Source organism: Ranitomeya variabilis, chromosome 6 (genome assembly GCF_051348905.1).
Source record: "Ranitomeya variabilis isolate aRanVar5 chromosome 6, aRanVar5.hap1, whole genome shotgun sequence".
Taxonomy (NCBI): Eukaryota; Metazoa; Chordata; class Amphibia; order Anura; family Dendrobatidae; genus Ranitomeya; species Ranitomeya variabilis.
In genome coordinates, this window is record NC_135237.1 from 584199444 (window position 1) to 584223348 (window position 23905).

The window sequence follows — 23905 nt, forward strand, 5'->3', positions numbered from 1 at the left end:
GACGGAGATTTGTCTTCCAACAAGACAATGATCCCAAACATAAAGCAAAATCTACAATGGAATGGTTCACAAATAAACATATCCAGGTGTTAGAATGGCCAAGTCAAAGTCCAGACCTCAATCCAATCGAGAATCTGTGGAAAGAGCTGAAAACTGCTGTTCACAAACGATCTCCATCAAACCTCACTGAGCTCGAGCTGTTTGCCAAGGAAGAGTGGGCGAGAATTTCAGTCTCTCGATGTACAAAACTGATAGAAACATACCCCAAGTGACTTGTAATCGCAGCAAAAGGTGGCGCAACAAAGTATTAAGTTAAAGGGGCCGAATAATATTGTAATATTGCATGCCCACTTTTCAGTTTTTGAATTTCCACAAAAATTTAAAATAACCAATAAATTTCATTCAACTTCACAATTGTGTTCCACTTGTTGTTGATTTTTCACCAAAAATTTACATTTGGTATCTTTATGTTTGAAGCATGATATGTGGGAAAAGTTTGAAAAGTTCCAGTGAGCCGAATACTTTCGCAAGGCACGGTATCCTCCCTTAAAGTGGACTTGAAACAAGACTTTACATAAAGACAAGCCCCTCCTCCTCTCTGATTTTTACCATCCTTTCTAAACAGACTGTATCCCTGTAAGCTAACTGTCCAGTCATGGCTTTCATCTAACCGTGTCTCGGTTATTTCCACTATGTCATAGTTACCTGTAGATATTTCTGCTTCTAGTTCTTCCATCTTGTTTGTCAGGCTTCTGGCGTTTGCGAGCATGCAGTTTAGAGGATTTTATTTTGTTCCAATCTCCTCCCTGTGGATTGTTTTAGAAATTTTCGTACCTCCCTTCCGAGTATGTTGTCTTGGATCTTCTTTGCTGCACCTCATATCCTTCATCAGTATATTTTCTGGCTTCATATTTGTGTCTAATGTTTTTCTTCCCATCGCCTCTTCTTCTAATTTAACGCCCTCCTGAAGAGTGTAGCAAGTCTTCTGGCGAATGTATGTTTCCCAGGTTTGTTGAGGTGTAGTCCGTCTGTGGCGAGGAGTCCATCGTACAGGTAATTCCCACTTTGGTCCATGTATCCGAATCCTTGTTGTCTGCACCATCGTCTTAGCCAGTTAGTCGCATCAAGGATCCTATTCCATCTCCTGGTGCCATGCCTGTCCACTGGAAGGATAGAAAAAAACAACTACCTGTGCATCCAGTTCCTTTACTTTCTTCCCCAACTCTTCAAAGTCCTTGCAGATTGTCAGTAGGTCCTTTCTTGTCGTGTTATTGGTGCCCATATGTATCAGAAGAAATGGGTGGACGTCCTTGCAACTGAAGAGCTTTGGTATCCTATCCGCAACATCCTTGATCTTCGCTCCTGAGAGGCAGCATACTTCTCTTGCGGTTATGTCTGGTCTGCAGATGGCTGCTTCTGTGCCTCTCAGTAGTGAGTCTCCCACCACTACCACTCTTCTTCGCTTTTTGGCTGTACTTTTTGTTGTCACTTCTGGGTGTTGCTGTGTGCCCTTTTTGCTCTTTGCTTGTTGGTAGTGCCTCATCCTTAGGTGTGCCATCTTCGTCCTCCACAAGGCCTTGGTATCTGTTTCTCAGTTGAGTGGTTGGTGATGTCTCCACGGTCTTCTTGCTTCTTTTGGTCACATGCTTCCACTCGTCTGCTTTTGGAGGTTCTCTGACACATTCTTCACTTTCTGTGACCAGTAGAGATGCTTCTATTCTGTCTAGAGTCTTCATTTTCTTTGATGATTTTCAAAATTGCAATTCTTTCTTCCAGATCCCGCACCTTTTCTTTTAAAAGGGCCAGTAGTCTACACTTCTGGCAGGTGAAGTTGGAGTCTTCTTCTGGTCGATCTGTTAACATGTTGCAGCTCACCTTGTAGGTTGTCACATCTGCCATGTTGCTCCTAGATCCTGCTGACTTTCTGTGTGTCTTCCTTCTTGTGTAATCTACTGTGTGTAACCTTCTTGTGTAATATGCTGTGTTTTTTCCTTCTTGTGTAATCTACTCAATTAGCCAAGCTTTCTTGCAATAATGTCCTATGGGCACCTGGAATATGCAAATTGTCCTCTTCAAGCTTCACTCCCTGGTTTGGCGATGCTTTCCAAGCAGCTGGTTCCAGCTGTACCCAACGATCTTTGTAACCCTTGTGCCCAGACTGGTTGGCGCGGGCGTCCGGGGGTGTGAACCCACTGGACCACTGACCAGACTACCCTGGAAGGGGTGTAACTAAGTAGCTTCCTTGGTGTTCGTTGGAGCCTCTGATGGTGAGGTCAGACTTGTGCGGCAGGTAGCTACCAGGTACCACTCTAGGGTGGTGTCTGTCTGAGGATTCGGATCCCACCAGGGGACAGGACACAGGCAGGCACGGCTGTGACACAGGTAGGCGGGCACGGCTGGCACTCTGGCAGACAGGCGGGCACAGCTGGCACTCTGGCAGATCAGAAGGACAGGGCTGATATTCTGGTAGGAACTGGTATACAGGCGGCTATATGGAAACAGGACCTGTTCAGACTGGAGGGTATGTTGGAACATGTAGAGGGACCTGTTCGGACTGTTGAATATAAAGAAACAGGTAGAGACCTGTGTGGCAAGTTGCAGAGCAGAGATAAAGCAAGACCGCAAGAGCGGATGCAAAGCAGAACCACAGGAGGCAGAGTTAAGAGCAGGAGGCGGAGCCAAGAACAGAAATGCAGGAGACGGAGCCAAGAGCAGAAGGCGGAGCCAAGAACAGAAACACAGGAGATGGAGCCAAGAGCAGGAGGCAGAGCCAAGAACAGGAATGCAGCTAAGAGCAGAGAAGAGGAAGGCAGAGCTAAGAGCGGAGCCGCTGGAGGTGGAGCCAAGAGCGGAGCCGCTGGAGGCGGAGCCAAGAGCAGAGCCGCTGGAGGCGGAGCAAAGCAGAGACACTGGAGGCAATGCCAAGAGCCAGAACCGCAGGAGGCAAAGCCAAGAGCCAGAAGGCTGAGAGCCACAGGTTGTGGCAAGCGAAGCAGAGAAGCACAGAGCCACAGGTTGTGGCAAGCAGAGCAGAGAGGTGCAGAGCCACTGGTAGTGGCAAACAGAACAGAGAGATAAAGCAGAGGTATACATAGCAGAGTGGGAATGGCAAACAAACAAAGAAGGAACATGAACGGACATAGACCAGAGTTCAGACACGAACAGACACAGATACTAGAACTAGACACAGATAGGCCTGCGTATTGCAGCTCTCAGAGACAGGAAACAGAACACGACCTGGCAGCGATGACGGAAGGGTTGTTACAGTACCCCCTCCTTTACACCCCCTCTTCTTCAAATCCGCCAGAATGATCTGTAGAAGAAGAAAGGGTCCACTCACAGTCCAAGTCATCATGACATCTTTAGGGAAGAACCAAGCAGACGGGTCACCAGCAATCTCAAATAGCAAAGTCTCTTTGTGCCCAACGGGGTTAGCTTCCATAACGGGCTGGACCACTTCCAACAGGTAGATAGGAAGCAGGGACTTGGATGCTATTGTCTTGACATCTGCATCAACCGAACACTTGGAAACTGGAAACCCTCTTACAGGGTTCAACTGGACCTCCTCTTCCAGATCAGGGGAACAAGAAAGCTTCTGACTTGGTATCTTCACCAGCTGGCCACACGGAAGCTGAGGAAACTCTCACCGGATACATCTTCTGCCCGATATCCAGAGACAAACTTTCAGGTAGCAGAGATGTTCTAGAGTACTGAACACAGGAAAAATCATTGGAGCTGAGTGTGGAGAACAACAACTCCACCGGATCAGGAAAAAACTGAGAGGAAGAAACTTCTGTTTCGGAATCTTCATCAACTGGCCACATGGACGATGAAGGTACCCACATAGGAACCATCTTCTGCCCGTTATCCAGAAGAAAACATCCAAGAGGTGGGGATGTTTCCATGAATAGGTTACAGGTATAGTCATTAGAGTTGTGTGGAGAGATAGTCACCGCTTCCCCATCTTTGGTGATGTCAGCACACCTTGACTCGATGACTAGCAGACCAGCTGAAGAAGACGACACAGTTGACTGTCTTTGACACATGGGAACAAGAATCACAGGAGGCGGAGTTAAGAGCAGAAGGCGGAGCCAAGAGCAGAAACGCAGGAGGCGGAGCCAAGAGCAGAAGGCAGAGCCAAGAACAGAAACGCAGGAGGCAGAGCCAAGAACAGGAACGCAGCTAAGAGCAGAGAAGGAGAGAAAAGGAAGGCGGAGCCACTGGAGGCGGAGCCAAGAGCAGAGACGCTGGAGGCAAAGTCAAGAGCCAGAAGGCGGAGAGCCACAGGATGTGGCGAGCAAAGCAGAGAAGCACAGAGCCACGGGTTGTGGCGAGCAGAGCAGAGAGGTGCAGAGCCACTGGTAGTGGCAAACAGAACCGAGAGATAAAGCAGAGGTACACACAGCAGAGTGGGAATGGCAAACAAGCAAAGAAGGAACATGAACGGACATAGACCAGCGTTCAGACAGGAACCGATACTAGAACTAGACACAGATAGTCCTGCGTATTGCAGCCCTCAGAGACAGGAAACAGACACGACCTGGCAGCTCAGTAGCAAATAACTGAGGGACATAGCTGGCTCAGGCGTCCTCCAATGGGTGAGGACGGTTTAAGTATCAGAGGCCTCTAGGCCATTGGCCGGGGACACCTTAGGGAGGAGCACACAGTCTCAATAAGAATCCAGATTTGCCAGCGCTGACCCCCTATGCACACAGCCAGGAAGTGTACACAGAGCAAGCGGCCATGGAGCACATGACATGGAGCCGGCAGCAGACTGATCTCACAGCATGGCACTGGGTGAGTGAGTTGATTGAACAGGCAGGTGGGGAACGGAAGGCCATGCAGTGATGCCGGCAGGGTTGTTACAATCTTCTTGCTGAGGGAGACTGTTTGCTTTTCCCAGAAGGCACCTGGAATATACAAATTGTCCTCGTCAAGCTTCAATCCCTGGTGCGATCTGACACTGATGTTCCTTGAGCTTGAAGTTCACCTTTAACCTGTATAGAAGTTTTTCTGGCTCTTTTGTTACCATTTGTATTATCCGTCTCTTTGATTTGCCAAATTCGGAAGAAAAAAGACTAGACCAATGATGGTATGCACACCCATGAATCATACAAAAAATCAACCAATTTTATTAAGTGAATTGTATGTTCCCATCTCATTCTTTTTGCCTTGCATGTATTATACAATATGTTGGCATATCTTTGCGCCGTTTGAGACATCATACCCGGGAACATGAGACTATATATATATATTTCTGTATACATATAACTAAGTATATTATTTCATTTGGATTGGCAATAATAATTCATATTATGGTTATGCTGCATTATGTATTTTGTACCTAGGGGTGAGGGCTAGTGGTCCTGTTTTCAGGCATTTTTACATGGTTTTATTCTATGTGTGTCTTTTTTGAGGTGTTCATAAAATTGGTTGATTTTTTGTATGATTCATGGGTGTGCATACACCATCATTGGTCTAGTCTTTTTTCTCCTGAATTTGTCTAAGTTTCTTACAGACCAGGTTTTGCACCCTGCTTCAGCATTTATACAGGGGTGCACCCCTTATACCTATATTCTCTCTTTGATTTGCCATCAATGTTCCTCCTGCAGCCATGTCCAGGGAGGTCGGCTCCAGTCCATGGATCTTACATTTCTGAATAATATGTGCAGCTGTAGTCACAGGACATCACGCTGCTTGGAGATGTCTTAGAACTTTTACCTGTAACATGTTTGTCTATAATTTCCTTTCTAACCTCCTGAGACAACTCTTTCCTTCGCTTCCTCTGGTCCATGACACCACACAGCACAGTATCAGTAGCCCTATATACAGGCCACTGTAACAACTCTGCTGGCATCACGGCATGGCCTCTCATCTCTCACACTCTTACCCACTGCTCCAGGCCATGATGTGGTTTCTGTTTCATGCCAGCTGCATATTCTGTCTCTCTGCATGCTTCCTGGCTGTGTGCATAGGGGGCCAGCGCCTGAACTCTCTGGTTCTTATAGGAATCAGGTGCATCTGTCTTATCTGTTCCTGACCAATTGCCAGGAGGCCTCCAGTATTTAGTGCAGCTCCTCCCAGTGGTCTGGGCCTGTGCAGTGTCTAAACTCAGTGTCTAGCTTCTGAGCTGCCAGGCCTTGCTCTGTGTTACTCCCTCTCTGGAGGCTTTTCTTCTTGCCTTGATCTTGTTGTCCGCCCTCTAGGAGGCAGAATATCCTGGTCCCTGTGTCTTTGTTCTTACTCCTTGTCGTGTTCCATTTCCTTGTCTGAACTTAGTCTTATCTCGGTCTCCTTGTCTGTGGCTTCCTTCCCTGCTGTGTCTTTCCTTGTGTTCTCAGTCTGCTTACACTCCGCACTCTTGCGGCTCTGCCTGCTCTGTACCTTTGTGGCTTTACCTCTGCTCCGCACTCCTGCGGTTCCGCTCCTTTCTACTCTGCTTATCTTCTGCTGCTGTAATCTCTTGCTGCAGCTCCTCTCCGCATTCCTTGCGGTTCTGCTCTGCTTTGCTGCTGCTGTAATCTCTTGCTGCACCTCCTCTCTGCATTCCTTGTGGTTCTGCTCTGCTTTGCTGCTGCAGAAACCTCTTGCTGCAGCTCCTCTCCGCATTCCTTGTGGCTCCGCTCTGCTTAGCTTCTGCATTTGCAGTAATCTCTTGCTGCAGCTCCTCTCCACATTCCTTGTGGCTCCGTGCTGCTTAGCTTCTGCTGCTGCAGTAATCTCTTGCTGCAGCTCCTCTCCATATTCCTTGTGGTTCTGCTCTGCTTAGCTTTTAATGCTGTGCTATCTCTTGCTGCTCTACCGCTCCTATTCGCAGCCTTGCGGTTCTCTTCCAGTCTGAACAGGTCCCAACCTGTTCCTTCATACCTCAATCCTTTCTGCTTGTTTCCTTTCCTGCACCTCCTGTGTGAACAGGTCCCTACCTGTTCCTCCATACTACATATCCGTACCTGCACCTCCAGTGTGAACAGGTCCCTACCTGTTCCTTCATACACCACATCAACCAGCCCTGTGTTCCTGCCGTTCCTGCCAGTCCTGTGTCTCTGCCAGCCCTGTGTTCCCTGCCGTGTCTCTGCCAGCCCTGTGTTCCCTGCCGTGTCTCTGCCAGCCCTGTGTTCCCTGCCGTGTCTCTGCCAGCCCTGTGTTCTCTGCTGTGTCTCTGCCAGCCTTGTGTTCTCTGCCAGCCCTGTGTTCCTGCCAGCCCTGTGTTCTTTGCCGTGTCTCTGCCAGCCCTGTGTTCTCTGCCGTGTCTCTACCAGCCCTGTGTCTCAGCCGTGCCAGCCTACTTGTCTGAGTTTCAGCCGTGCTCTTCTGCCAGTCCTGCCTGATGCCAGCACTAATCCTGGTGTTCTTGTCTCCCAAGTGGGATCAGCAGCCACAGCCAGACACCGCCCTGGAGTAGCACCTGGCAGCTGCCTGCTGCACAAGCCTGACCTCACCATCAGAGGCTCCAGTGAAAACCCAGGCAGGTGTCATAGTCACGCCCCTTCCAGGGTAGTCTGGTTTGTGGCACAGTGGGGTCACAAACCCCCCGAGCTCACGCTCATCAGTCAGGGCGTGGGCGTGACAGCCACTCACTGACTCCAGGATTGTAGACCCCTGTGGTGATAGTTAGTGGACACACTGCGATCTAACATGTCCCTTTTGTCACATTATTTTCGGGGGTACCATCATTTCTGTCCAGGCCTCTCATGAGTTTTATTTTATTTTTATTCTGTGGAAGCATGGTGGAAAAGCAATGTTTGACTTTCATTTGTTCATTTTCATAGAGCTTTTATTTATTTTTACTTTTGTCAGACTCAAGTTATTTCTGTGACCATTGTGGGATTTTCTGTCATTAAACGAGGGGGACCAACAATTTTGACCACGTGTGTATGTGTGTATGAGCTCGGTGTATACATGTGTGTGTGAGACATACAGTGCATGTGTCACATGTACGTACCATCCACATTTATAAATCCCAGCAGAATTCATTCGAGTAGACATCAGCAAAATGCTTCCTTGGATAAGAGGATTGTTTATGGTGGAGCATAAATGATTGTTCTCAGCAGCACATCGCCCGGAGTGAACTGCAGGTGTGCTGCCGATTACACGGGGGCAGGCTGATCTACTATCCTTCTGTGCCCATCATTCTTCCTCAGCCGATGTCAAGAGCCCGGAAACAAGCACTGATCGACTTCACTATTGTTGATAACGCTCATTTAATGGCCTGAACTCAGCGCTTGTAAATGCAACCAAAACATTTGTGTGTGATGTGCAATGTGTGTAGAAAAGCCGCGGAGACACCATCACGTGTTTCTCAACGCAAGCAATGAATAGCCAGGTCTTTCACCGGGAAGGTGGATGTTTTGATCTCCTCGAGGTCATTCATCCTTATGTTGATATGCAATGTGTCAGCATTTAGGGCCCCACTTTGTCTAACACCGGCCTGGCTGCATTTATACATTGGAAATCAACATTTCACAAAGTTAGTGATGCGAAACTGAAAGAAGGCAGTGATGGATGATGGACAATTTCGAGAGCTGTTAAATCCATTGCAAATAGCAGCTTGGCTGTCTTTCAGAAATACCTTCTTGGAAATCATAAAGCAGAGAACTGTGGAGATATAGTGAGTGATCTTGTAAAATTATACCAAGCTATGGGATGCAACATGTCCTTAAATCTTCATTTCTTGGATTCCCACTTGGACTTCTTGCCAGAAATCTTGGTGCTATCAGTGACCAGCATGGGGGGCGTTTTCATCAGCAGATTTCTATGATGGAACGCAGGTACCATGGCAGGCGAAGCCCCAACATGCTGGCTGACTGTTGCTGGACCATGAAGAGAGACATCCCTGAAGCAAAATATTCCTGTAAATCATCACCTACATTTTTTTAGGCAAGCTGTATTCTATATTGTTGATTACCTAAATATTATTTTTTAATATTTCCATAAAACTCGAAATGTGTGTCACAGAGAAACCCTGCCTGATGGAAAACATCTGAAAGCATATTCGAGTCCAGCACAAACAATATACAGTGACATGCAAGAGGGTAACAATGTCTGTACTTTGCCTTCCAGGCCCCATATCTCACCATTCACTTCTGCCATCATTTTATAGACATCATCTTGGCTATCTTATACATTATTTTCACTTCCAGCTATTTTGCATATGATTAGTTATGCAGATTCTCGTCATGTCACTGCATTGTTACGTTTTTTCTCCTGGTGGTGGAATAATCTTTTTCTTTTTGTGCACTGCAAATTACAACCTATTCTCACATTCCTAATAGCTCAGTATGTTTTTAGGTTGATTATCAAGGAAAAGGTCATTGGTTCGAATTGAGGAGCAGCCATGAAAAAGATTACCCAGGGAAAGAGAAACTGCATCACGCAGCTTATCGATAGTGGTCTCTCGGCCAAGAAAATTGCCAAGCTGCATCATGTGGGCGCCATGATAGCTGGAAGAATACGAAATAAAGTCCATCCATCCATTCAAAAGCCAAGAGATGGATGTCTGGGCAAACAATCGGAGTCAATAAGTTGACTCATCACAAGGTCTATCCTTTTGGCGCGACAGACACAGCATTGGAGGTGGCTTGTATGCTTCATAATAGTGAGATCACAGACGTCCATGTAAGCACCCTGCGACGCGCGTTACACAAGTCTGGACTGGTAATAGCAAAGATCCCTGCTGCATACTGGATGCCAGTGTGGTGACTCTAGTAGTGGCCCACCCTATAGAAAACAACACCAACTCCACGAGGCATGAGAGCAAGAGGAGAATAAGGAGTAGCAGGGGAAAATGGAGTAAATTCAAGTGTAAATGTTATTGTTGCGTTACTTGTTGCTGCATGCTCTCTCAAACCTTGGCATTGATCTTACCTGAGTGTGTCATCTGGCGTATGGCTTTTTTCTATGCTCTACTATTAAGCACACCTACAATGGGTGACCCTGTTATATCTGTGTTGTCTTGGCATTTTGTTACTGAACTTTGTAAACTTTCTTCTTTTATATGATATTCAATAAAATGTATACTTGATTTTACTCCATTTTCACCTGCTACTCTTTATTCTCCTCTTGCTCTTAAGTCTGGATTTGGGCATGAAAAAGGAGAAGAAGCCTCAACTGCAATATTGTCATAAGATGTGTCGGCTCGAGTTTGCAAAAAAGCATTAAAAGAGGACAGTAGAAGGTTGTAGACAAGAGATTTGGAGCGCTGAGATTAAAGTCAATAAATAAAGTCAATCTGATGGGTGCGAATGGGTCTGGAAGAAATAAGAGAAGAGGGGCTAACTGATCGAGAAATTTAAGGAACTGTCCAGTTCTCTGGAGGAAGCCTCATGATCTGAGGTTGGTTCACAGCCAGAGGTGTTGGATACTTGACCAGGATCTATGGTGGTCTCAGTGCTGAGCTGTGTGTGAGTATCCTACAAGACAAGTTACACTCGAGTACTATGGGTATGAAAAAGACGACATAGTGTTCCAGTAGGACAACAATGTGAAGCATACGGCGAGATTGGAGAAGAAATGATTCAATGACAGTGAAGTAGAGGTTCTGGATGGGCCCCACAGTCTCCAGACCTCAACCCAATCCTACACTTGTGGGTAAAGTTGAAGATCAAGCTGTATACAGACCCCAGTGAGGTGACCAGTATTCACCAACATTGGGAACGCGCAGAAGAGACCTGGGATCAGATTTTGGTCAACACGTGATTGAAAATGATCAGGAGCTGCCCAGAAGAATTCAGGCTGTGTTGAAAGCCAAAGGTGGATTTAGAAAATACTGACAAAATAATAAAAATGAAAATTTAGTTCTTTAGGGACAAAACAGTGACAAGACCGGAATCTGCATAACTAATCATATGCTACATAGCTGCAAGTCACATTTATGTATGAGATAGAAAAGATGATGCCTATAAAATGGTGGTCTCACATTAGAGCCTGTAGTGGATGGTGAGATATGGAGCCTGAAAGTAAGAAGGTCGGAACATTGTTACCCTTTTACTCATCACTGTATTTAAAGTCAGTTAATTTTGTTTTTCTGGAAAAATGTATATATTTTTTGGCGACTAGTGACATTGGTAAAAGTTGTAAGGAGCGTCAGGGCAAACCCTGCGGTGTGTCTCCAGGGCCACACTGACCTCATGTGTGATGTGACAACTTATTGTGTTAGCATTTACCGTTCATGTATTAGAACTAAAAGACTTGATCCACCCCACGGGCTGAACCTGACCCACCAGGTATGCTGTTCTTATATTTGGCCGGGTGACCGACAAGCTCTTTATTCCAATGTCTGCGTATTTCTGCATACTGTCTGTACACACAGTGAGAAGAGCAGCTCTTGAGAATAAACTGCAGCTCCAAGTATTAACATTCTTTTGAAGATGACAATGCAGGCTGAAGATCTATAAGTGTATAAAGGATAGCTTTCTCTGTGAGAGCTTTGTCTATAAAGACGTGCAGAGTACATGTGCCCCCCGACGTGTGTTTGGCAAGCTATAGGGGGCCTGCATATGATTACTGTTGGCCAGTCGCAGACACTCATTACAGGAGACTTCACATTGTGACTGTCTGTGCAGTATGGACAGCTCTTCCCACAGGTCACACTCTCTCTACTTTCTATTTCAGGTCCTCCAACGACTCCTGCAATGAGTCTAAGAAGAAAACTAAGCAGCAACACGAGGTACAAAGAGCAGAGCATGAGAAATGGAGCTGGACTTGAGTCCCGATGTGACAGAATGGGGCCGATCCTGTTGTTACAGAAGGGGTCGTTACAGACATGACAGAACAGGGCCATTCCAGACGTGACAGAATGGGGCCGGTCCCAACGTGACAGAATGCGGCCGGTCCCGATATGACAGAATGGGCCCGATCCTGTCGTTATAGAATGAGTCGTTCCAGATATGACAGAATGCGGCCGGTCCCGATATGACAGAATGGGCCCGATCCTGTCGTTATAGAAAGGGTCGTTACAGGTGTGACAGAATGGGGCCGATCCTGTTGTTACAGAAGGGGTCGTTACAGACATGACAGAACAGGGCCATTCCAGACGTGACAGAATGGGGCCGGTCCCAATGTGACAGAATGCAGCCAGTCCTGGTCTGACAGAATGGGGCTGATCCTGTCGTTATAGAATGAGTCGTTCCAGATATGACAGAATGGGCCCGATCCTGTCGTTATAGAAAGGGTCGTTACAGGTGTGACAGAATGGGGCCATTCCCGGAGTGACAGAATGGGGCTGATCCTGTCATTATAAAAGGGGTTTTTCCCGATGTGACAGAATGCGTTCAGTCCCGACATGACAGAATGGGGCCGATCCTGTCGTTATAGAAGGGGTCATTACAGACGTGACAGAATGGGGCCGATCCTGATGTGACAGAATGCGGCCAGACCTGACATGACAGAATGGGGGCAATCTTGTCATTATAGAAGGGATCGTACTAGACATGACAGAATGGGGCCGTTCCTGATGTGACAGAATGCGGCCAGACCTGACATGACAGAATGGGGGCAATCTTGTCATTATAGAAGGGATCGTTCTAGACATGACAGAATGCCGCCAGTCCCAACATGACAGAATGGGGCAAATCCTGTCATTATAGAAGGGGTTGTTTCAGATGTGACAGAACGGAGCCGTTCCCAATGTGACAGAATAGGGCCGATCCTGTCATTATAGAAGGGGTCATTCCAGATGTGACAGAATGCAGCCGATCCCGATGTGACAGAATGGGGCCGATCCTGTTGTTATAGAAGGGGTCGTTCCCAACGTGATAGAATGTGGCCGGTCCCGACATGACAGTCAGTATGGGTGCAAAATTCTCACCGTCTCTTGCAAATTTGCTAATGGGACGGTGGGAAGAAATGTACCTATACAATCAAACAAATCCTTTTAAAAACTGCATCATCTGGATGGGACGCTATATTGATGACCTTCTATTTGTTTGGGAAGGTCCAACAGAATCAATAGAAGACTTAAAAAAATAAACACTGCTCAAAAAATAAAGGGAACACTTAACAGAATCTAACTCCAAGTAAATCAAACTTCTGTGAAATCAAACTGTCCACCTATGAAGCAACACTGATCGATAATCAATTTCACATGCTGTTGTGCAAATGGAATAGACAACAGATGGAAATTATTGGCAATTATCAAGACCCCCTCAATAAAGGAGAGGTTCTGCAGGTGGGGACCACAGACCACACCTCAGTACCAATGCTTTCTGGCTGATGTTTTGGTCACTTTTGAATGTTGGTTGTGCTTTCACACTCGTGGTAGCATGAGACGGACTCTACAACCCACACAAGTGGCTCAGGTAGTGCAGCTCATCCAGGATGGCACATCGATGCAAGCTGTGGCAAGAAGGTTAGAAAGCGAAGCTATGAGGATGGTCTGAGTGCCCGACGTCCACAGATGGGGGTTGTGCTCACAGCCCAACACCGTACAGGACGCTTGGCATTTGCCACAGAACAGCAGGATTGGCAAATTCGCCACTGGCGCCCTGTGCTCTTCTCAGATGAAAGCAGGTTCACACTGAGCAAATGTGACAGACATGACAGTCTGAAGATGCCGTGGAGAGCGATCTGCCTGCAACATCCTTCAGCATGACTGGTTTGGCAGTGGGTCAGTAATGGTGTGGGGTGGCATATCTTTGGAGGGCTGTGAAGCCCTCCAGGTGCTCTCTAGAGGTAGCCTGATGGCCATTAGGTACCGAGATGAGATCCTCAGACCCATTGTGAGACCATATGCTGGTGCGGTTGGCCCTGGGTTCCTCCTAATGCAGGACAATGCCAGACCTCATGTGGCTGGAGTGTTCCATCAACCAACACCACAATGCACCACAGACTATTTAGGAGTTGGCGGATGCTTTAGTCCAGATCTGGGAGGAGATCCCTCAGGAGACCATCCGCCGCCTCATCAGGAGCATGCCCAGACGGTGTACAGTGGGGAGGTCATACAGGCACGTGGAGGCCACACACACTACTGAGCATCATTTTGACTTGTCATGAGGCACTTCCACTGAAGTTGGATCAGCCTGTAATTTGATTTTCCACTTTGATTTTGAGTATCATTCCAAATCCAGACCTCCATTGGATATTCATTTTGATTTTCATTGATGATTGTTCTGAACACATTCCAATAAGCAATGAAGAAAAATTTGCAACTGGAATATTTAATTCAGAGATATCTAGGATGTGGTATTTTAGTGTTCCCTTTATTTTTTTGAGCAGTGTATTAACATCAATGATTTCAATTTGAAATTTACTTGTGCCCATGATAGTCAGAGAAAAGATTTTTTTGGACATTACTCTTTTTGGAAACTCAGAGACAAAGTAAACACTGCTCCATTTAGGAAGCCAACTGCATCAAATACAATATTGCTGAATGCTGATTCATGCCAACCAGCCCACACTATTAAAAGTGTGAGAGAGTTAATTGGAATCCGCAGAAATAGCTCAAAAAGACAAACCTATGAGAATGAAAGAAACAAAACATGTCAAAGACTACAGGCCAGACATTACCCAAAAATGGAGCTTAAATAGAGCAGCTACGATAGTGGACAGTATAGACAGGAAAAAATTATTGCGAAATAAAAATAAAAAGCTGCATAATAGCAATAAAGAACAAAATATCACTTTTAGCACTGAATATACACCACAATATACTGATATAATTAAAATCATAAAGAAATACTTACCTATCCTAAACCAAGATAAGGATCTAGAAAAAAATTATAAAAAAAACAAAATTAGATTTGTTGTTAAAAAAGCGCGATCTATTCAGTCAATTTTGTCACCTAGTATGCATAATATTGTTGGGCAACAAAAATATCACCCTTGGTTAGCACTGAAAGGCTTTTATAAATGTGGAGCTAGGAAATGCAAATGCTGTAGGTTTACTAAAAAAACCCCAGATAAAATAGTTTCAGCAAAAAATGGTAATGAATATTATATTAATAATTTCATCAATTGTAATACTACTAATGTGTTACGGATCTGTAACACAGGACTAAGATAGAAGGGGGAAAACTGACCCTGCACTATGACTAGGCTGAAACCCTACGATGGAGTGGGTGACCCATTCCTTGCGAATAGACCCACCGACGATCGTAGGTTAATCTCAAGCGAAGACCTTTAGATAAGGGGAAGGGGTTCCCTAAAAGAAATAAGGACTGGGTACAAAAACGGGTCACCTCCTAATAGAAAACACAGAGAAGGCTGCAGAAACCAATAAAAAACAGAAACTAAGGCTAGCAGAACCAGAGGTACCAGCACTGTAGAAAACAGAAACCAAGGCTAGCAGAACCAGAGGTACCAGCACTACACAAATAACACACAGAAGACAAAGCAAAGAGCTAGAGCTCAAGCAGATTCACACTGTTGTCCAGCAAGGACTGGGAGGCAGGTGCTGGTTCATAAAGAGTGATACAAACACCTGACCCAAGACAAACCCAGCACCAGAGGAAAAAGACCAGCAGCCAGAACTCCACAAGAAAATGGCGGATAGTCACAAACTAAACAGATTTTAACAGTACCTCCCCGAAACCCTTCCAGTTCACAAGATACTGTAACCCCCCTCTATGCCACCTGGAATCAAGAATGCGTGAAATCTCAAACTCACAGTCCCCATCAATTGGAGGAGCAGACAGCATAGCCACCTTATCTGGCGTGTCAACCTTCTTCAGCAAAGATACATGAAAAACTGAGTTAATTTTCCAGGATGAAGGAATGTCTAATCTCACCGCTGCCGAGTTCAGGGCCGGCCCGAGAGATTACGGCGCCCTAGGCGAAACTATTTTGTTGCGCCCCAACTGCGCGCCGCAGCAAATTTTAGGCCACGCCTCTGACCACACCCATTCATAACTAGCCACACCTATATCCACGTCCCAACCACACCCATTTAGCACTGCTGATCACACTGTTTCATAAAGAATAATTATAAACAAAAAAATATGGCCACACAGTGCTCCATACTGTATAATGGCCACACATGATACTTCGTACCGTATAATGGCCACACATAGCTACTCCTACACACGCGGCTGCGCTCCGTACACACGCGCTGCGCTCCATACACCTCGTACACACGCGGCTCTGCTCCATACACCTCGTACACATTTAGCTCCGCTCCATGCACCTCATACACACACGGCTCCACTCCGTACACCTCATACACATTTGGCTCCGCTCCATACACCTTTTGCCTTTTGAAAAGATTTTTTATAATTTTTTCTATTTTTTCTCTGGCGCCCCCTTAGGGTCGGCGCCCTAGGCGGCCGCCTAGTTCGCCTATATATTCGGGCCGGCCCTGGCCGAGTTGACAATGTGAACCACTTTGAAAGGTCCTACAAACTTCGGCCCAAACTTTTTAGAAGGGATCTTCAAACGCAGATTCCTAGAGGACAAGAACCATGTCCCCAACAACAAACCTCGCCTCCCTTCTTCTCTTGTCAAAATATTTCTTAGACCTCCTATTAGCCTGTTTTAGATTATGGCGCACACTGATCCAAACCCTTTCCAAATTTCCAGAAAAACTCTCCTCCTCAGGCACTGCCGCCCCAATCCTAGAAAAAGGACCGAAAGATGGATTCTTCCCAGTACAACAAAAGAAAGGAGAACACCCTGCCGAAGAAGATGTATGATTGAGAGCAAACTCAGCTAATGGTAGATATTCCGACCACATCTCCTGATTGTCCGCTACAAAACATCTCAAAAACTGCTCAACGTCCTGGTTCTTCCTCTCGGTCTGTCCATTGGACTGCGGATGATAGCCTGACGAAAATGACAAATGAACCTTAAGTCTGTCACAAAAGGCACGCCAAAAGCGAGCCACAAACTGTGGTCCCCTATTTGAGGCAATATCCGTGGGAACACCACGGAGTCTGACAATCTCTTTCACAAATGCCCTGGCAAAAGTCTTAGCGCAGGGTAATTTATTGAACGGGACCAGATGACACATCTTACTAAACCGGTCCACAACAACCCAGATAACAGGAAAACCCTCAGAGACCGGCAGGTCGGTGATAAAATCCATTGCAAGATGCGTCTATGGAGAACTAGGAACCTCTAACGGGCAAAGCAACCCTGCCGCAGGAGCATGAGAAGCTGTAGACCTAGCGCACACAGTACACTGACGCACCCACTTCACAATTTCTCTTAGCCACCCCGGCCACCAGAAACTCCGACCGATCGACTTTCTTGTTTCGGCAATCCCTGGATGACCGGCCAAACAAGACTCATGACATTCTGTAAAGAAAGCTCTCCTCGGGGCTTTAGGCACAAATAATTTCCCATACGGAGTGTTAGTTGGTGCCGCATCCTGGGCTTTAAGAATGCTTTTTTCCAACTCAGAACCTAATGCTGCCACCACCACCCCTCTCTGCAGAATAGATTCTTCCTTTTCAGTATTAACCGCTGGGGAGAAACTTCGAGACAAAGCATCAGCTTTAACATTTTTTGTCCCAGGGATATATGTCACAAAGAAATGGAATCGGGCAAAAAACAATGCCCACCTAGCTTGACAGGCATTCAAATGCTTAGCAGCATCCAGACAGATCAGGTTCTTATGATCAGTAAAGACTTGTATAGGATGTCTAGCGCCCGCCAAAAAATGTTGCCAATTCTCAAACGCAAGCTTAATAGCCAGCAATTCTCGGTTCCCAACATCGTAGTTGAGCTCCACCTCTGAAAATTTCTTAGAAAAGAAAGCACAGGGATGCACCCCATCCTCTCCCTCCTGTGACAGTACAACCCCCACTCCTACTGATGAGGCGTCCACGTCTACCAGAAAGGGCTTAGTCTCATCTGTCTGGATCAAAACAGGAGCAGAGCTAAACCTCTCCTTGAGATGCTCAAACGCCTTAACAGGCTCAGGGGACCATTGGACAGTATTGGAACCCTTCTTAGTAAGATCAGTAAGGGGTTTTGCGGTAACCGAAAAATTCTTTAAGGAATTTTCTATAATAATTAGCAAACCCCAAAAATCTCTGAATCGACTTCAAGCCTTCAGGTCTAGGCCACTCCAATACCGCCTGAACCTTCACCGGGTCCATCTCAAAACCATCACTGGAAACAAAGTACCCCAAAAAACAAATTTTCTGTACCGCAAACCCGCTTTTCTCCAGTTTAGCAAAGAGTGTGTTTTCTCTCAGAATCTGCAGAACCTCATGGACTCTCTGCCAATGCGACTCCAGATCGGGCGAATAAATCAAAATATCATCCAAATAAACAATCACACTCCTACCGATCAACGGCCTCAGGATGACGCTAATGAAATTTTGAAAGAACGCCAGAGCATTTGTAAGGCCAAAAGGCATAACTAGACACTCAAAATGACCTTCCGGGGTATTAAAGGCTGTCTTCCATTCATCGCCTTCTTTAACCTGCAGCAAATTATATGCCCCACGGAGATCGATCTTAGAGAACCACTTGGCTCCAACTAATTGGTTAAACAAATCCGGAATTAGTGGCAAGGGGTAAGGATTGCGCACAGTGATCTTATTAATCTCCCTGAAATCCAGACACGGTCCAAGGCTACTTTCACACATCAGGTTTTTTGTTTCAGGCACAATTCGGCAATTTTTGAAAAAAAAAAAGGATCTGTTTATCCGTTTTTTTTACGTCAGATCTGTTTTTTTCCCATAGAGTTGTATTAGCGCCGGATTGTGCCTGATGGCCAAATGTTTCATCCGTTTTTTTCCGGATCCGTCCAAATAGTCGTTTCCGGCGGACGGAGAAAACGTCCACTGCAACGTTTTTCTGTCCGGCGGAAAAAAAACGCACAGTGACGGAATCGGTCAAAAAAAACATGAAACAGGTGTGAAACAGTGAATCCGGCGGCCGGATCCGGTTATCACAGCATTTCCCATACAAATCATGCAGTTTTTTCGTTCTGGGTTCTCCCTCTCCTTCTCCCTCTCCTCTTCCCCAGAACAAGGAAGTCAGAAAAAGTAAAAAATACATGCGCATTAAAGAACATCGGATCCAGCTAAAAAACGGATCCGGCGCATCAGTTTCACAATTTGCGCCGGGTCCGTTTTTTTTACAAATTGGCCGGATTGTGCCTGAAACAAAAAGCCTGCTGTGTGAAAACGGTAATTAGTTCTTACCGGTAATTGTATTTCCAGGAATCCACCTGACAGCACCATTGGAGGACGTCCTTCTTACCCTCAGTGGGACAGGAACAACAAGCGGTTAAAAGGACCCTCCCCACTCCACCCACCAGTGATTTTCTAAGTACCACATCTGGATGGATGCAAAAAGAGAGTTTATTCACAGTTATACACCAATGTTACATCACATTAGTCAATGGTATAAATTTGCAGTGGGAGGGAACTCGTAGTGCTGTCAGGTGGATTCCTGGAAATACAATTACCGGTAAGAACTAATTACCGTTTTCCAGTTCACCACCTGACAGCACCATTGGAGAAATACCAAAGGATGTTTAACTAGGGTGGGACTACTGCATGTACCGTATATACTCGAGCATAAGCCGACCCGAGTATAAGCCGACCCCCCTAATTTTGCCACAAAAAACTGGGAAAACTTATTGACTCGAGTATAAGCCTAGGGTGGAAAATGCAGCAGCTACCGGTGAATTTCAAAAATAAAAATAGATGCTCCATACCGTTCATTATGGCCCCCTAGCTGTGCCATATAGTGCTCTGCACCGTTCATTATTGCCCCATAGCTGTGGCATATAGTGCTCTGCACCGTTCATTATTGCCCCATAGCTGTACCATAGAAAGCTGTGCCATATAGTGCTCTGCACCGTTCATTATTGCCCCATAGCTGTGCCATATAGTGCTCTGCACCATTCATTATTGCCCCATAGCTGTGCCATATAGTGCTCTGCACCGTTCATTATTGCCCCATAGATGTACCATAGAAAGCTGTGCCATTGCTGCTGCTGCTGCTGCTGCAATAAAAAAAAAAAAATGACATACTCACCTCTCTTGCTTGCAGCTCCTCAGCGTCCCGTCCTGGCGTCTCTCTGCACTGACTGATCAGGCAGAGGGCGGCGCACACACTATATGCGTCATCGCGCCCTCTGACCTGCACAGTCAGTGCGGAGAGACGCCGGGAAGATGGAGCGGCGCCCGGCATGCGGAACGCGGACAGGTGAATATGTAATACTTACCTGCTCCCGGCGTCCCGCTCCTTCCCCCGGACAGCTGGTCTTCGGTGCCGCAGCCTCTTCCTCTATCAGTGGTCACCGTTACCGCTCATTAGAGAAATGAATATGCGGCTCCACCCCTATGGGAGTGGAGTCCATATTAATTTCTCTAATGAGCGGTCCCACGTGACCGCTGAACAGGGGAAGAGCTGCGGCACCCTTAGACCGTGGGACTGCAGGGACAGCGCCAGGAGCCCCGGAAGCTGGTAAGTATGCCTCAGCGCCCTCTCCCCCTCACCCGCCGACCCTGCCGCCGACCGTGACTCGAGTATAAGCCGAGAGGGGCACTTTCATCCCAAAAATTTGGGCTGAAAATCTCGGCTTATACTCGAGTATATACAGTAATACTTTTCTACCAAAAGCTAACTGATCTGATACGACATCTAATTTATAGTGTCTAGCAAAGGTAGAAATACTGGTCCAAGTCGCCGCCCTACAAATTTGCTCAGCTGAGGCTCCCCCCTTCTCTGCCCATGATGTAGAGATAGCTCGTGTTGAATGGGCCCTAAGAGTATCCAGGGGATCTTTCCCTTGGTCTGTATATGCTAGGCTTATCATGGTTTTGATCCACTTAGCAATGGTTGATTTAGCTGCCTTACAACCCCTATTTGGGCCACCGTACTGTACGAACAAGTTAAGGTACCGTCACATTAAGCGACGCTGCAGCGATAGCGACAACGATGCCGATCGCTGCAGCGTCGCTGTTTGATCGCTGGAGAGCTGTCACACAGACCGCTCTCCAGCGACCAACGATGCCGAGGTCCCCGGGTAACCAGGGTAAACATCGGGTTGCTAAGCGCAGGGCCGCGCTTAGTAACCCGATGTTTACCCTGGTTACCAGCGTAAAAGTAAAAAAAACAAACAGTACATGCTCACCTGCGCGTCCCCCAGCCTCTGCTTCCTGACACTGACTGAGCTCCGGCCCTAACAGCAGAGCGGTGACGTCACCGCTGTGCTTTCACTTTCACTTCAGGGCCGGAGCTCAGTCAGTGTCAGGAAGCAGAGGCTGGGGGACGCGCAGGTGAGCATGTACTGTTTGTTTTTTTTACTTTTACGCTGGTAACCAGGGTAAACATCGGGTTACTAAGCGCGGCCCTGCGCTTAGTAACCCGATGTTTACCCTGGTTACCAGTGTAAAACATCGCTGGTATCGTTGCTTTTGGTGTCAAACACAACGATACACAGCGATCGGACGACCAAATAAAGTTCTGGACTTTATTCAGCGACCAGCGACATCACAGCAGGATCCTGATCGCTGCTGCGTGTCAAACTAAACGATATCGCTAGCGAGGACGCTGCAACGTCACGGATCGCTAGCGATATCGTTTAGTGTGACGGTACCTTTAGTGTCCTGTCTCCAACCTTCCGTCGCCCCCAGGTATTTTAGAACAGTCTCCCTTACGTCAAGATTATGGTAGACCTCTTCTTTTGTGTTTCTAGGGTGTTGGCAGAATGAAGGGAGGATTATCTCCTGATTTATATTGGTTGAGGACACTACCTTGGGGAGGAAAGCTGGGTTAAGCTTGAAGACTATCCTGTCGTCAAAGATCTGAAGATATGGGTTCTGGGTGTAAAGATCCTGCATCTCCCCCAGCCTTTTAGCTGATGTGATGGCAATCAGGAAGGCAGTTTTAAAGGAGAGATTGGCTATGCTCATATCTTCTGACAACAAGTACGGGGTTTTACACAGGGTGTTAAGGACCAGGTTTAGGTCCCAAGGAGGAGTTGATTTTCTCACAAGTGGTCTCATTCTCTGTGTGGCCCTGGAAAATCTTGCTATCCAGGGATGGGAGGCTAGTGATGTATCAAAAAAGACACTAAGTGCTGCAATCTGTACTTTTAGAGTACTAGGCCGAAGGCCCTTGTCAAATCCGAGTTGCAGGAAGTCGAGGATTCTGGGAATGTCTGGTTTTGAAGTATCCACCGAAACTTCTCCCAGAAAGGAACAATACCGTTTCCAGATTTTGTTGTAAATCGCCGAAGTCACCGGCTTTCTGCTTGCCTGGAGTGTGGTAATGACATCTTCTGACAGGCTTCTGGATCTTAAGGATTGTCGTTCAGGATCCAAGCAGATAGGTGAAGAGAGTCTGGGTTCTTGTGGAACACCGGCCCTTGTAGAAGAAGGTCCTGCCTGTTCGGTAATAAGATTGGTTTCTCTGTTGACATTCTGGATAGAAGAGAAAACCAACTCCTATTTGGCCAAAAAGGAACCACCAGGATTACGGTTGCTCTCTCGTCTCGTATCTTCCTGAGTGTCTTCTGTATCAGAGGAAGAGGCGGGAATGCGTACAGGAGACCTTCTCCCAATACTGAGACAAGGCGTCTACTGCAGTGGCTCAGTCTAAAGGATTGAGCGAGAAAAATGCTCTGGTCTTTGTGTTTGACCTGGTGGCAAAGAGGTCCACTAGAGGTGTTTCCCATTTCTGGCATACACTGTTGAATATGGGTTCAGTTCCCATTCTCCGGGATGTACAGATGTTCTGCTCAAGAAATCTGCTACTTGATTCTTGGCACCTTCCAGGTGACCTGCTGAGATGGATTTGACAGATTTCTCTGCCCATCTGAAAATCTGGTCCGCTAAGTGTTGCAGTGGTGGATGCTTCGGACCTCCTTGGTGTCTTAGGAATGCCACTGCTGTGACATTGTCGGACAGTATCCTTACGTGTCTGCCCCTGACCTGTGACTGGGCCTGGTACAACACCTTCCAGACCGCATACAGTTCCCTGAAATTTGATGACCTTGCGGCAATCGGAGGAGTCCATTCTCCCTGATAGTATGTCCTTCCTATATGACCGCCCCATCCGTATTGACTGGCATCTGTGGTAACCGTAACACAGGGATCGAGTCCATCGGTCCATGGGTTTATGAGAAATCGCTCCTGTCAAACCAATCTAATCAGTTTTTATGAAGAGGTAAGCTATAGGCTGGACCACGGTGAGTCATTGGACGTGGTATATCTCGATTTTTCCAAAGCGTTTGATACCGTACCGCACAAGAGGTTGGTACACAAAATGAGAATGCTTGGTCTGGGGGAAAATGTGTGTAAATGGGTTAGTAACTGGCTTAGTGATAGAAAGCAGAGGGTGGTTATAAATGGTATAGTCTCTAACTGGGTCGCTGTGACCAGTGGGGTACCGCAGGGGTCGGTATTGGGACCTGTTCTCTTCAACATATTCATTAATGATCTGGTAGAAGGTTTACACAGTAAAATATTGATATTTGCAGATGATACAAAACTATGTAAAGCAGTTAATACAAGAGAAGATAGTATTCTGCTACAGATGGATCTGGATAAGTTGGAAACTTGGGCTGAAAGGTGGCAGATGAGGTTTAACAATGATAAATGTAAGGTTATGCACATGGGAAGAAGGAATCAATATCACCATTACACACTGAACGGGAAACCACTGGGTAAATCTCACATGGAGAAGGACTTGGGGATCTGTCATGATCTCAATGGCAAGAGAACATAGCATAAGCATATATAGGAACTAGCTCTTGGAAGATGGGAACTGAGCTGACCATGAACTAAACCTAACGCACAACTAGCAGTGGCCGGGTAGCATGCCTACGTTGATTCTAGATGCCCAGCACCAGCCGGAGGACTAAATAAAGCTAGCAGAGGAAAATATTAGTCCTAGCTCACCTCTAGAGAAATACCCCGAAAGGAGACAGAGGCCCCCCACATGTATTGGCGGTGAGTTGAGATGAAATAACAAACGTAGTATGAAAATAGGTTTAGCAAATTTG

At 46.5% G+C, this 23905-nt stretch overlaps 1 protein-coding gene across 3 annotated transcripts in view; it reads left to right on the top strand.

The window, feature by feature from the left end:
- WDR97 (WD repeat domain 97) overlaps positions 1-23905 on the top strand; it is a 684776-nt gene that overhangs the window by 247842 nt on the left and 413029 nt on the right. For all 3 annotated transcript variants that reach the window (XM_077271608.1, XM_077271609.1, XM_077271610.1), the window contains exon 12: positions 11611-11665. In XM_077271608.1, coding sequence (XP_077127723.1) covers positions 11611-11665 — 55 coding nt within the window. The remainder of the gene's footprint in view (positions 1-11610; positions 11666-23905) is intronic.